The sequence below is a fragment of the Convolutriloba macropyga genome, chromosome 12 (assembly GCF_964194025.1).
Source record: "Convolutriloba macropyga chromosome 12, txConMacr16.3, whole genome shotgun sequence".
Taxonomy (NCBI): Eukaryota; Metazoa; Xenacoelomorpha; order Acoela; family Convolutidae; genus Convolutriloba; species Convolutriloba macropyga.
Window position 1 is genome coordinate 42169585 of NC_134479.1, and position 15410 is coordinate 42184994.

General features: G+C 36.7%; 1 protein-coding gene across 1 annotated transcript; it reads left to right on the forward strand.

The window, feature by feature from the left end:
• Positions 1 to 9374: 9374 nt before the first annotated feature.
• Positions 9375 to 13816, forward strand: LOC142350605 (group XIIA secretory phospholipase A2-like). Its single transcript, XM_075402496.1, has 2 exons — positions 9375 to 9666; positions 12974 to 13816. The coding sequence occupies exons 1-2, from the start codon at positions 9480 to 9482 to the stop codon at positions 13195 to 13197; spliced, it is 411 nt and encodes a 136-aa protein (XP_075258611.1). The 5' UTR covers positions 9375 to 9479; the 3' UTR covers positions 13198 to 13816.
• The last annotated feature ends 1594 nt before the right edge of the window (positions 13817 to 15410 follow it).

The following is a 15410-nucleotide window of genomic DNA, read 5'->3' on the forward strand; positions in this document are numbered from 1 at the left end:
ACCAGTTCCAGCAGTTGCCTCTAATTCCATATCTCTCTAGTTTTTCCAAAAGAAATGTATGATTGATAGTATCAAACGCCTTTTTTAAATCCAAAAAGAAACTAACTATGGTCGAATGTTGTTGTCTGATGCGAACAGTTTCGGTTAGCTCAACTAGTGCATCAATTGTACTATGTTTAGATCTAAAACCAAACTGCTTCTTATAAAATAAAGAGAATTTCTCAAAATATTGGTACACGCGCTTGTACATAGCTCTTCAAAAATTTTACTAATAACTACAAGAAGTGAAATTGGCCTATAATTAGTTTGGTCAAGTTTAGACCCCTCTTTGTGCAGTGGAAGAACTCTTGCTCGAGCCAGTTTTTTAGGAAAAATACCTTTGTCAAATGAAAAATTTATCAGAAACACTAGGTAGGGGTTGATGACATCTGAAGATAATTTGATTAGTATGTTACTTATATCATCAACACCTGAGGATGACTTGTTGTCAAGATTAGTTGAGATATCCCCCACCTCCCTCGCAGTAGTTTTGTAAAGATACATGGAGCATTGGTGTCTAGGAAAAGAAGGTTGGAAACTTTTATTTAGGTGCCTACTGACTTGATGTCCGATTGAAGCAAAAAAATTGTTGAACTCGTTTGCATTATTTTTATCCGAAGGCTGATCAAACTTCTGATAACAGCTGCCTAGGATTGGAAAATTCTGTGATTTATATGATTTGCCTTTAAGCTCATTGAGTAGTTTGAAAGTCTGTCTAGAGTTTCCTAAACATTTTTGGAAAGAATTTAGATGGAATTGTTTCTTGCGCAATTTTAATTGCTTTTCCAGCCTCATTCTACACTCTTTAAATTTCTTCAGCAGGTCGTCGTTTTTGTTTTCTTTATATTTATAATAAGCATGGTTTCTTTTTTGACGTAAATTTTTTAACCTATTATCAAACCACTTCGGAACTTTTTGTTTATTATCGACACTTTTTAAAGGAGCAAAGTCTTCTGTCACTTTAAGAAACAGTTGCTTAAATGTGGAAAAAGCGTTGCAAGGATCGACACTTTTGTAAATAATGTCACTGTTTTTGTTGAGATGTGCTTCCAATGACATTTTATAACGGCTCACAGCATCCTGATTTTTTACAAAGCTGGTATCTCGGAACATTAGATCATTTTTATTTATATCTTCACTTGTTCGCCATGTCAGAATAACGGGATTACTATCAGTAAAATTTTGATGTTCTAGGACTTCTACAGAAACATGCTTACCCAAATTTTGATAAATGAAATGGTCTAAGCAAGAACTGTACTCATCAGTTGAACGTGTTGGTTCGGGAGAGGAAATACAGAAACCATTTGCTGTAATGCTGTTCAAGTAATTTCTGCTCAGCAAATTATTTTCATAGTATCCAAATTCATATCGCCACAAAAAATGACTGACCTGTTGCTCGAACTTAGATTTTCTAACAACTTATCCATCATATTGACAAATTCAACTTTGTTCGAGCGTGGTGGGTTATATACAACTATAGTTTTAAACGTTTGATTTTTTTTTGCAAATATCTACACAAAGAGCTTCCTGAAAGTCGATCTTGCTTTCCGTTGTAATATTGCAAAATTTGTTACATTGCAACATGACTCCACCCCCTTTAGAATCCCTATTCATGGCTACAAAACCATTGTATCCAGTAACAAGATAGTTGGAAATTTCATCTGTTTCAGAAAGCCATGTTTCAGTTAAACAAACTACATCAGGTTGTTCATCCAGACTATAAATAAAAGCTTCTAGGTTTAACAAATTTTTTCTAAGAGATCTAACATTTACATTGAGGATAGTCATAGTTTTTGTGTTGCTTTTATGTATAGAAGCTTCAGTATTGGGGACGAAAAAAAGATCTTTGTCCGGAACTTTGGTCCCGAAATCTGAAATTTGGACAATTTGAGAGCATCGCTGAAACATGTTGGGTTTGCTGTTTGTCATGTGACAAATTTGGCTGACGAAAATTTTGATTATTGATATCTGCGCGTGGTGGTGGAATAAAGGAATTGAAACAATTTAGTACACTTTCTATGCTGTAATTGAGATCAATTCCACCTTCGTACAAACCATGACTTTTGTAGGCTAAATTGTCGTATTTCCACTCATAAAATAAAGTGCCCTCCCTTGACCATACTGAATTAATTCTATCATCTGCCTTCATCAAGTTGATAAAATTAACTCTCGCTTTACTCAAGTCTTCAAATACTTTGACGTTTTTGTAAGTTTCCGATTGCGCCAAGTTTCTTTTCTTTTTCATCAAGTTTTGTTACCCTGCGCACAAATTTAGCTATAATAGGTTTTCTTTCGGAATTTGACGGCAGACGGTGCGCAATTGAGATGTCCTCCTCCTTCAAATTCATACTGATGTCCGCTGCAACATCAACAACTAACTTCGATGTCTGTTGGTAATTTTCTTTACCATCAGTAGAACATGGAGATAACCCAAGCACTTTGAGATTATCTCTTCTGTTATAAGTTTGTTTCCAAGAGCTCAGATTCAGACAGAGTTTTTAGTAGATTTGGTAGCTTCCAATTTGACTTTGCCATCGAGTTCATTTCTTAGATCACTTATTTTGGCATCGACAATCTCGCTGATAGTATTGCGCAGTTCGGTCCTAATCGTTTCAAGTATACACGGTACTCAGTTATCAATTGATCTTTTAATGCTTGATTCTACTGTCTTCTCTAAATTCACATCTGGATGTGCCTCTTCCACCGGACTAAGAACAGCACAGCTCCTTTTAACACTTTTTGCAACGGGAGTATCAAGGTCTTTACCATTTCTAATTGGTGTTTCTCCATGAAATCTGAGTTCGGGCATTGCTTCAGAGAAATTTTGCGCAATTTTGCCTTCCAGGACTGTCGCGTTGATTGCGCTCCCATCCATTTGAACTTCATTTCCAACAGAATTTGTAGCTTCTGACATCATTAGAGGAATTCTAGTCGACTACCGAAGTTAAAATTTAGGGACAGATTACATAAATTTAAAAAATCAAAGAACAAAACAAAAAAAAATGTATGCAGAATAAACACGAACAGTAAGCAGAAAAGTAGATTTTAGTATTTACACTTCAGTCGAATAGAATGTAAACTCCATTGCCTTTAGCAGCTTTACGATATCTAAAATTCAAAAACTGCCTGTGTTGATTAAGCAAAGTATCAGATTACTAAGGAAGCATTCACTTGAGCGTTTCACAAAAAAATTTAAGCAGAAATGACTTCACTTATAGCACCACAGAGTCAATCCCTCAGCAACGATCTCAGACGGCAGCTCCAAGATAATGAAATCTCAAAGGTTGCCTCAGAGATCAAAGCTAAGAAACCGAAACTGTCAAGCAAAGATTAATCACAAACCAACAAAAGAGCATTAAAAAAAATTGAATTACTAAATGTTATCTTTCGTTGATTTTATCTTTTTTTTCTCTTTCTGGTTTTTGATCTTTTCTTCAAGATTAATTTGTTCAATGTACGTTGGTGCTGAATAACTGTTCTTAGCAATTTCACTTCAATTTGTGATGCCGGATGAATTCGGTCTGGTTCTGCTTTATAATACTGCGACTTTTTCTTTCTTGGGGAAATCAAATGACGTCTCACACTAATAACAGGAGCCATTTTCAGATCGCACAGACTATTGAAAAGATCGGGTGCCCCAAAGCGATTACAGCAAACGAGGCCTATTATTTGATCGCTGTATTTCGTCAGGATATGTTTCAATTCGTTGACAGATAAAGGATTGTTTCTATTGCTCTTGTGTGCTGTCACTGAATTATTAAGGAAATCATGCCAGATTATTATGTCATTTCGTTGTTTCAAAGGCGATTTTTCGAGTAGCTGTTGCAGATGGAGGCCAGCGCCGCTTCTATGATTTAAATTCAGACCTGATTTTGAATAAGTATGTCCTAGAATGTTGTACTGCTTGAGAAAAATGTGAGGGGTTCGTGTGACGGCTCTGTTAACGCAACTGGCACCAATAATTAGAACCATAAGGGGAATACACTAATCGGATCTCTAAAATCCCAGTTATTTGGGCCCCAAGTCTTATCCGATTCGTCGCCAACTACAACCGAAAAGAACTTATTAAACAGCAACGAATTGCTATTTAATAAGTTTATCACAACAATTAGGCTAATAGAAACAGCAATCTGTTAAACAGATTTTGAATCAAAATATAACATCTAAGCCCTTAATGAAAAGACTAAATTTATTTTTTAGTCTGTCTTTTTTAAATCTTTTTGAGACTACAGATCTACAAAGCTTTTTTCTGGCGATCTGCCAGCTATGTTTATTATTTTTTTTTATTGCTCTCGAAGGAGAAACAATTATTTTGTACATGTCTTTGTACGACTCGAAGATGAGTATTGAGATTCTACATGTTTTTTAGCTGAAGTCATGACTTGAAATTTGACTTTTGTTTTCGAACATTGACTTTGTTTTGGAACATTGACTATCAATTGATTTTCGAACAATGGACTTTAAACGTAGCTCAGTTTGTAATGTATAGAACTGATGGTAATATTCGAGGTGAAAATATCATTTCGAGAATTTTCGATACCATATAAGTCCCGCCAACCTATCTAACCTACCACCTCCCCCATCTAACCCCTCATTTTAGACAGCAACTAATGTCCGTGGTATTTTGATGTATTTAACAGAGACCTATATCATCGGGTGGATAAAACCCATTAACCAAGTAATGTTGTTAAACAGTCAATAATTTAGAAGAGGTTGTCGTTTCCAACTTTTGGTCTCTTTTTGGCTTTTGATGAATGTATTAGAGAATTCTGCGCTCAGCTTTTTCGGTTCTTTTTAACTTGCAAAAGAGAGCTAATGTTTTGAGTTTTACGCTGAAAACAGAGGTTTTTGTTGGTTGAAGAAAAAGAATAATATAGTTGAAATATTCTTAGAGGTTGAATAGTTCATTCAGTTAGACAAACAATTTTAAGAGTTTTTTTAAGAGTTTGTAAGAGTTTTTTTACGAACGAGGAACAAATATGTTTCCTCTGTGATCCAAGGGTCAACTATGTACGTGAACCGTGCCCTTTAGTTTTTAAATTGCAATCCTAATAGTGCTATGGAGTTTTTCCGGCTTCCCCAAACTAAGAAATTTAATTAATTGCGTTTCGGAGGAATTGTTAAAATGTCAATTTTAATAAAAAAATAAAATCATGGCTATATTATGTACCAATTTAGCAAACTGTACTTGATCGGGGCGTGATGTCGTTCACAATAAGAATTAAATTTGAGCCAACGAAATAAAAATGAACTATTTCACGTGCATTTAGATCACTGTCACGGTAAATGATTTATATGAGAAAACGTGTCAAGTTTTGATTAATGCCGGTATTCAAATGAGCGAAAATCTATCAGTTTGTAGATCAATTTTTATTTTGCTGTTAATTAATTTTGTTACTTGCCAGAACTATCAGCATCTTCATTAATTTAGTTTCCTCTAATCAACATCAAAACAAACTTACTTTGCCAATCCCAGAAAAATTTAATTCAACTACCTTAGTTTGAAAACTATATTAAAAAGTGTTCCCTTTTTACTTCAGGTTGCGTTCAAACTTAATTCTTATAATCCAATTTATATTTTCACTAACAGCTGAGGAAAAGATGATCGCCAATTAACTTATTTTCAAAGTTATCGAATCGTTTGTTCAATGCTGATCTGATTTTACTGTGTGTGCAGCAATTTGCGCAATCTTTTTGAATGAGCACAGCAATTCTTTTTTTTGCGTTAACTCTAATTCTAGCTCTCCAAATAAACCTTCCGTGTCTAATCTTTTTTCCCGTCCTCACAGCCTAGTGTGCATACAACTTATACGCCCCCAAGCCCACGTGCTTTTTTACAAAGTGACGTGCTATATAACAAGGCTATTACATTGTAATGAGAGGGCATAAACGACACTGGGGTGGGGAACACATTATAAATCCAAACTTCCTAAAATTTTTCATTAGTTTTCCAAATTGATAACCCTAGTCGAGGCCAAAAGTTTATCTTGTAAGATCTTACAAGATTCTTGCAAAAAAAGTTTATCTTACAAGATCTTGTACGAAAAAGTTTATCTTGTAAGATTCTTGTAAGAAAAAAGTTTATCTTGTAAGATCTTGTAAGATTTTGGAAGAAATTCTTGTAAGACGATGCATCGTCTTGTAAGATTCTGCCATAATCTTGTAAGATCTTACAAGATAAACTTTTTTTCTCGTCTAGGGAAGTGCGCGATGCGCGCACCGACATGCGTATACACATCAGATGACGAACGATAACGCTCTTACTCTACTCACTGCATTTTGATTATAATCACAATTCGCTAGTTGCTTGTTATCTTAAGCACGTGAGATGAGGAGTCTCATGAAAATATTAAAATAACCAAAGATCTCTTTATACAGTAATTGGGGTATTTTGAGGACTAATACTGTTTTTAGGGTCTGAGAAATAAACCCACATGGAAGAAAAAACACCTTATTTTAGATAGGAAATAAAACACCAAGGAAATAAAACACACATAATTAAACCCTCATTTTAAATTTGATTTTTGGAATGGCCAGATGCGTTAAATGTGCATTTTTAATATTCAAGTGGTGTTTACTTCCGTGGGGGGTTCTATTTCAAATCTAAATATAGGTAGGGTTTTTTCCGTGGTGTTTTTCCCCATACCCTTTTTTACATTTTAGAACAGTGAAATAAACAAAAAACAAGATTAAAATATTGTGATCCATCAAACAGCATTGTGATCTATTAATCACTCGAGTGTTACTTATTTCGGTTAAATAGTGAGCATAATGAAGTAATTCTTGCAAAAATGTTTCTAAAAATGGGGTTTCAATTTTGCGGGCTTAAGGGGCGCTAATAAAATTTTAAAAGATAAGAATGGTAATAAAAAAAATTAGGAAAAAGCAAGCTGCGAATGATGAATGAAACGGCCAGGTGACTGATATTTTTCATCTAAGAAACGCAGATATTTGTTGTCAGCTGCAAGAATTTTATGTTCAGGTTTCAAAACCATGGCCTTGGAACTAGCAATGCAGCTTTTTTAAAATAATTAATTTACAAATTGGTGCAATCGAAAGAAATTAATCTCGAAGCACACTGTTTTTTGTTGAAACAACCACATAATTCCTAGTAATCCCCTTCATGTATTGCAACCAGGTGTTCAAATTCTATTGCAAGTATTGAACACTTGAACTTATCTTTGGACGGAATCTTGCGTCCGTTAGCTTACAATTATTTTCGTTTGAATCACCATTGCACATAATTATCACAAAAACTAGACATCCGTACAATATATTCAAGAAAAACTGCTTGACAGGACAAATTCCAATTTTATTGCAAGTAATTTTTTAGAGAGCACGTATTTTCCATCTGATTAAATAATCTGGATTGTGATTTAATTTGCCTGCTTAGAAAAGCTATCGTTACAGAATCTCAAATTTTGTCGGTTACGGTAAAGATCTGGGAGTAATAAAGTAATTGTTCGTTTATTTTGTTTTGTCCTCGTGCGGCAGACTGACTATGTTGTGATCAAACACCTTCTTGGAATCGATTCATTTCAAGCATTTGTGTTTCCTAGACTCCGTTCTCAGGCCTTTGTGCTCTCTTTGTTGCAAACTTACGTCTGCTGTTGCTACTGTCAAAGAGAAAGCAAAAAGACATAGGAGATTTTATTGGGTTCCTTTTTTCTTGCGGAGAGGGTTGCTGCAGAGAGATTCAATTACAGTATGAATTTGATTTGATGCTCCAGGAATCAGCAAATTCCGATTTTGATTTTCTGTTTCCTCTTTTTATCCTACTTTTCCATATGGCTCAAGCCAAGACAACCAAAAGCATTGACGTTTGAGCCCTACTTGTTTTTCTCTCATCAGAACCTTTTCCATTTTGTTTTGAACGTATCAAATTTATATCAGAAGTAGAGACCTAATTTTGAAAATATAACTTTTCAGTAAGTGACACATATTGAATTTCACTAAATGAGGGGTATGGAATTTGTACTTGGTTCAAAACGGTTAATTTTCTTCATAAAGTTATCAATCACTTGAGAGTCGCTTTGTTGCAGATTTTTGTTACCACATTCTTCCTAATTCATTTCCTATTCAATAATTATTTATTTTATTTGGTTTATAAACTTTGACGATGTGGTGGATATCGGATCCACAATCATCGGCTCATGAGTTCAGCAAGAATGTTCTATCACTAAAAACGGATCACAGGAGACAAAATTAGATTGCCTATGAATTTAGTTTGATATATTTTGCTAAATCAATCTTGTTGTAACTTATTACCTTAGTAGGGCGAATAACGTCTAGTCATAATTTTTGCTCTGGGCAGTTCTGTGAGGTTACGCATTTTTTATTTCAGTTCTAATTTGCGTCGTATATAGTAACAATCACGACCTCAGAATTCTATTCTGATTAGTTACATAACCAAATTACTCTAGAGAACCAGAGCTGAAAATTTTTCAGCCGGTAAAACCAGAGGGCTGGCGAAATTAATTTTTTATTTTACATTTAAGTCAGATAAGCGTAGAGAAAAAGCTTCTGTGCCCTGTTCAGATGCAGTAACGTAGTTGCCTTCTGATACAATCAAAAATTTCTTTTAATTTGGCAGAAAAGCTACTTATATTTTAATAGATGAGGATACTAAAATAGTGTATGAAAATGTGACTTTGCATCCATGTAGTTTTTTATTCTAATTAAAGAAGCTAAATATTAATGTTTTTTGGATCTTTTCTGTTTGTGCCCCCGGTACGTTATGCAGCCCCCCCCCCCCCCCCAGTTACCGAGCACGGGTCATTACATAGATAATCACCATGTAAAATTATGACACGCGTCTGCGGGGTGCAAATAACATGCACCCAATAAGCTGGGGAAGGCAGAAACGGAAAGGATCTGGTTGTTTCATATTCTTTTTCTCCTCACCCCCCCCCCCCCCCCCCTCCACTCCCACTTATTTTTATTACTCCCACTTACAAATTACGAGTTGTTTTATAGCACCTTAGTATAGAAGAGCGCATAATTTGTCTTGAAGGTATAAGAGTTGTAAGCTTACTAAGCTGCGGAGAGGGGACAGATCAACTCTCCCCCTCCCCGAGGAAGCAGTTCCAAAGTATAAGATGAGATTGGGTGCATCAATGTGTTATGCGCAGGAACGTGTGTGTGTGTTTGTGTGGGGGGCATAGATTCGTTAACTTGGTTCTACAATCAGCTGTTATTGTTGAATACGAGACCTTTATAGCAAAATCTCGAAATATTTTCTGATTCATTTTTGGTTGTCTGCACCCGCCATGACTCCTAATTCTATGACCCGTCAAAGCAACCGTGATTTCCTTCTGATGGAAATGGCGGGAAATGTTCTTAAGTCGAAAGTTGCAATTTCATTTTGAAAAAAATCGAGTCAATCATAATTCGCGCAAAAAGGTGTAAAATCAAATCTGAGGGCAGTGATAGTTCAAAATATGGAGCTGAATTTACAATTGCTTGTTTTTTTCCTGGCCTTCGATATGGTTTTCTGTGGATGTAATCCCACAGTGTGCGAAGACGGAGAGATTGCGGTACAAAAGAAGGGAAAGGAGATAGTTACAAACGGATGTGGACCACAGAAATTTCCTGATTGGCTCAATTCTTTTATTAGTAAATTCACAGGTTAGATAGATTTATATAAGAGAAAATGTTTGCTTTCAGTTTGCTAGATTCACCTGTTTAAACATCTTCAGACAGTTCCTCAGACTGCATAATATCAGTCCACCGTAGTGCATCTTTTTTGGGGTCTTTCCCATTATAGCCCCCCCATGAAATTATAGCCCCCCATTATGGTACCATGATTGGGGGGGGGGTATAGGTTATCTGACCACTAAGCTGGGGGGCTATAATGGGAAAGACCCCTTTTTTGTGTGGTCTACTGAATTTCAGTCATCGCCAAGAGTGAAGGGACTATGTTGCCCAGAGGATCGAACGGATAAAATCGGGCCTTTCCTATTAGTGCGCCCTCAGAATAATGGTCAGATAACTTATACTCCCCATCAAGGTAATTATACCATATTTGGGGCTTTAGTTTCATGGGCGGCTATAATGGGAAAGACCCATAATTTCAGCCAAAGATTTTAATTGGTGAAGCAAGCTCTAATTTGTTACTCTGCTATTTCCCTTTTCTACTCTTGTACGTTGTTGAAACTTAGATTGTCTCGGAAATACTTATTTCTCAATAACGTCCGGAATATTAATTTGGTCATATGGATAAGAGATGTAAAAAATTACATGCTTTTCTATGGAAATAACAATCTGAAGATAATTTAAAATAGAAATTAAGATTGAAATTGTAATAGAATATCCGTGGTTCATATCACAAATGAACTTAACAAAAATGCTTGTAATATGCCAACAGTTCAAGCAAATAAAAAATTCTAAAATTTATCTCGCTAAACTAGGAGTTTTCCAGTTTATCCTCTCTAAGTCAATATCACAAATTTTTTTTGGCTGCCTCTCGATTCTCAATCAGCCAGTCTCTTTCATTCTCGTTTACAAAATGTTTCAACTGGTCTCTCTTAAAACCCTTTGGATCTTTTCCGTTTGTGCCCCCCCCCCCAGTACGTTATGCTCCCCCCAGTGACAGAGCACGTGTCATTACATAGTAAGTCATTCTGTAAAAATATTGCACGTGCGTCTGGGGGTTGCAAATAATATGCACCAACTAAGCTGGGGGGGCACAAACGGAAAAGATCCAACCCTTTTCCCACTTGTGTATCTTCAATTTTAACTCAACCAGCGAACTCTTATCTTAAGCAAACAAACCATAATCTCTTTGAGTAAACATTGCAACAATGTCGAAATCTGTTACATTCCGTAGGAGGGATTTGCTTACCATGTAAACAAAGTAGTGTACAATTACAATTTACATAATTGATATCAAATATAAGTCAACTTTCAACTTATTTTAAGTAAACGACCTTTGGACACCAATGTAAACAAAAAATTCGCTTTAAAACATTATGCACCGGAAATCCTGCTTTCTGTTTGTGTAGAACAACATCCAACATTGCTTGGAACGCTCTTATTGCACCAATACCGCTCTCAAAATAAACTAATTTTTATCAATCTTTGTCAAAAGTCATGTGTTAAATAATTATTAAACTTAACCCGTAAAGTTAGAGTCAGTTTTATTCTCATTTTAAAAACCATTCCATGCTTTTTCCTGCAGTTAAGATGCCAGAAAAACAAGGTTTGCCAAAAGCCCATAGTACAACCTCCAGGGATCATTGAGGTTCACGAGAACAATTGAGATATCATAAAATGTCGGTATCCTAAATCAAACTAGACTGAAGAGACGAGTGTTGTCAATCATGCAGAATTATATCAAAATAATTATTCGGAGATCAATCTTTGTACCTGGCTATTCGCATGTGATTGTAAAACGTGCAGAAATAAAGGGACATTGTCTTCGGACTAAACTCAGGAGAAAATCCCCTCAGCAATAGCTGAGAATTCAAACAACAACAACAGAATCTTTCCTGTTTGTGCCCCCAGTACGTTATGCTCCCGCAATTAAAGAGCACGTGTTATTACATGGTAAATCGATATGTAAAAATATTGCACGTGCTTCTGGGGGATGCAAATAATATGCACCCACCAAGCTGTGGGGCACAAACGGAAAAGATCCCAGCAACATATCAAATTGATAAAACGACTAATGTCACTTAAAGCACTCAGGTGCACATTTTAAAATGCCTGCTCTCCTGTTTTCGACACTCGGGTCATCCTGAAGTAATGATTTACGGGCACACCCAGACGTTAAAAACATCGGTGTTTCACATTCTAGCCCCCATGAAGACATAGCCCCAACATTATGGTTCATTTACCGTAATTCAGGGAGGAAGATTTAGGTTATCTGACCACTCAACTGGAGGGGCTATTATGGGAAAGACACGGAGCATAACCATTCGAAAGCCCTTGAGAAGTTGCAAAAATCTCAATAAATTATAAGGCTACTACAAAAACTCAACGAGCCATTCACATTTTACGTCCCGCAGCACCGGTGTGCGGTAGTTCTAGGGAGATGCGTGGGGGGACCAAAACGATTTCAAGTTTGACGAGGGGTAATAAATCTTGCTTGACAATACCCAAATTTTCCTCCGTTTAAAACAACGGATCTTTTCCGTTTGTGCCCCCAGTACGTTATGTGCCCCCCAGTTACAGAGCACGTGCCATTACATAGTAAATCATTATGTTAAATTATGGGACGTGCGTCTGGGGGGGGGGGCAAATAATATGCACCCACTAAGCTGGGGGGGGGGGGGACAAACGGAAACAAAACAACTTAAGAACCCTTTACACCTTTTTTCCTTGGTACTAAAATGATTAAGACATGCTTTTTCGTTTTGAACCTAATTTCGTCAATACTTCACTCAAACAGTGAGTATTTACCTCAAATTGTCAAAAACCTTCAAATTGACGCTATATGGGTGCTAATGACATAGAGCGTGGTAGAAGGATCTTTCCTAAGAGTGTTCCACATAAAAATGAACATTGGAACTACAATCCTGTAAAGTTTGAAAGAAATTGGGTACAAAAAACATACAATGGGGTGGATGGGAGTGATCCACCAAGACAATAAATTATCAAATCATATCTCGACAACCTGAAGCCTGACTCGCCACGTGCCGTCACATTGTAAACCATTATCAAATAATCTATCATGGTTGCTTTGGGGTGCAAATAATGGGTCTTTCCCATTATTGCCCGACATTAAAATATAGCCCCCCTATCTGACCACTAAGTTGGAGGTGAGGGCTATGATGGGAAAGACCCCGCAAACAATAAGCACCCTCTAAACAGGAGGGGGGGGGGCGGGGTTGAGAGAAAGTGGGGGCGTACACTGATAAACTCCACAAATCGGACATTTCAGATTCTCGAAAAAGTAAAAGGCGAAGAAAACCCGACGTTATTTATTATTTAGGTCCAAAAACGGAAAAGTGTTGCGACCAGCACGATATCTGCTACTCAACATGCACCTCTACGCACGACGAATGCGAGAGGGAATTTGGGGAGTGTCTTAAGGGAGTGCACAACAGTTTCAAATTCTTCACTAAGTCATTCGGCTGTTCTGTGTTTACGGATCATAAAAAGGAATTCTGCCAATGCGTGTCAGAAGACGGCGATTACGAAGATGGAGATTATTAGCGAGCATTCAAATTTGACAACATGTAGATATTATAAACAATTGTAAAGAATAAAAAATTTTTAAGCGATATGAAAAGGGGAAATGAACTGTTTCCCCGTAAAATAATCCTCAGTTAAATAAAGCAAATCATTTCATCACAAAATTTTTTAAAAAGTGTCTGGGAGTAAATTTAAGTTCGAAACGAAGGCTGCAAGTCCCCGACCCCTCAGAGACATACACGCTTGCACGAGTACAAAGTACATACTTTAATCACATACACCCCACCCCGCCACACACAGATACACGCTGACACAGCACACACCACACACACACACACCACACACACATACACAACACACCACACACACATAAACACACACCACACACATACACACCACACACACATATACACACACACACACACGTACGCACGCACACAGAGAGAGAAACTTCCTGATGGCTACAGTCTTTTCTTAATGAATTCACATTTAGATAAAAATAAAAGAAACCGTGTTCATCCCCACTGCTAGAATCACCGGGAAAGTAATGCGCTTCACTGTAACTAAGGTTTTGAGTTATTGAGTGAATTTCATTCTCTATTTGACTGCAATATTTTTAGCAATAAATCTTTGAAGGACGCCTCTCTTATGAATAAATAGACTTCATGCTGATAACTTCCTGTCTTTAAGCAATGGTCAACTATTTCTTTTAAGATCAGGTAGAAAGTGACCACCTTGATCGACATTTCCAGACATCGGATCTTTCCCGTTTGTGCCCCCCCCCCCCCAGTACTTTATTCTCTCTCCCCCCCACCCCCCTCCAGTTTCAGAGCACGTGCAATTACATAGTAAATTGTTATGTAAAAATCCAGCACGTGCGTTTATGTTTTATACACGTGCTAAAAATATAGCACGTGCTATGTAAAAATATAGCAGAAATATTTTGCACCCACTAAGTTGGGGTTGGGGGAGAGGGGTGCACAAACGGAACAGATTCCATACATCTATAATTACACGTAATAATTGAACTGTAATATATTCACACAGGTGAGGTCCGAGGTGCAAGCTATATCTGATCAAACCGTCCCAGACGGCGGAAATGGCCTCTGATTAAACCGTCCCAGATAGAAATGAACTTTGATCAGACCGTTCAATACCGAAATGACCTCTGACTAAGCTAAACCCGCTTTTTTCATCTATGAATGACTCTTAATGATCCATCAACCCATCAATGACTAGATTAAAGTTTATACAAAACATTTTTGGGTTTTTACCATTATAGCCTCCCAGTGAAATTATAGCCCCCCAATTAAGGTATACTAGCCATGGTTGGGTGGTGGGTGTAGGCTATAATGGGAATGATCCAGTATTTCATTTATTCCAAACGTGTTCTGATCAGACCAACTTGAGTTTGTCATCAAATCAAAGTGCGCTCAAATTCACCTGATATTATACCCCCTTTTGCTAAAAAAGAAACTCTGATCAAACTATGCGATCAAATTTGCCTCTAGTCAGGGATCTTATAGTCTTGTGCCCATTCTGCTTTGTGGGTTTATATATATATATATATATATATATATATACATATATATATATATATATATATATATATATATATATATATATATAAATATATATGTGTGTGTATAAATGTATATATATATATATATATATATATATATATATATATATATATATGCAACCACCAGACGCACGTGCCGTATTTTTACATGATGATTCGCTATATAATGCACAAGCCCTGTAACTGGGGGACATAGTGCACTTTGGGCATAAACGGAAAAGATCCCTAAACAGCAACTGCTGCCCTAAATTTGGTCTCTAATGAAACTATCCGGAGCTTATATCCAAGCGCTGAAAATATTAGGATCAAAACAGAGCTTACCATGGGTATCTTTCATTATCTGTATAATGTCTTCAATTCCTGGAAACTTCCGGCAGAACATTGGTACAAGATTTGAATTAATCGCTTCATTGCCTCCCCCGCTTAGTGGTGCGACATGGTGCTTAATTGGAAAGACCCTCATGATTCCATGATTAGTATATTTGCCAAGATTGGGTGGTGGTTGTAGGCTATAATGGGAATGACCCAACATTTCAAGCATTCTAAACGTCTTCTGGTCAGACCCACTTGTGTTTTGTGATCAAGTCAAAAAGCGCTCAAATTCACCTGATATTATATCCCCTTGAGCTCAATACGAAAAAAAAACTCTGAT

What these genes read in the sequence shown, in the direction of transcription:
- LOC142350605 (XM_075402496.1), top strand. Translation starts at nt 9,480, where the DNA reads ATGGAGCTGAATTTACAATTGCTTGTTTTTTTCCTGGCCTTCGATATG. An exon ending in TTTTATTAGTAAATTCACAG is followed by an intron (nt 9,667 to 12,973) that starts GTTAGATAGATT and finishes TTTATTATTTAG; the next exon opens with GTCCAAAAACGGAAAAGTGT.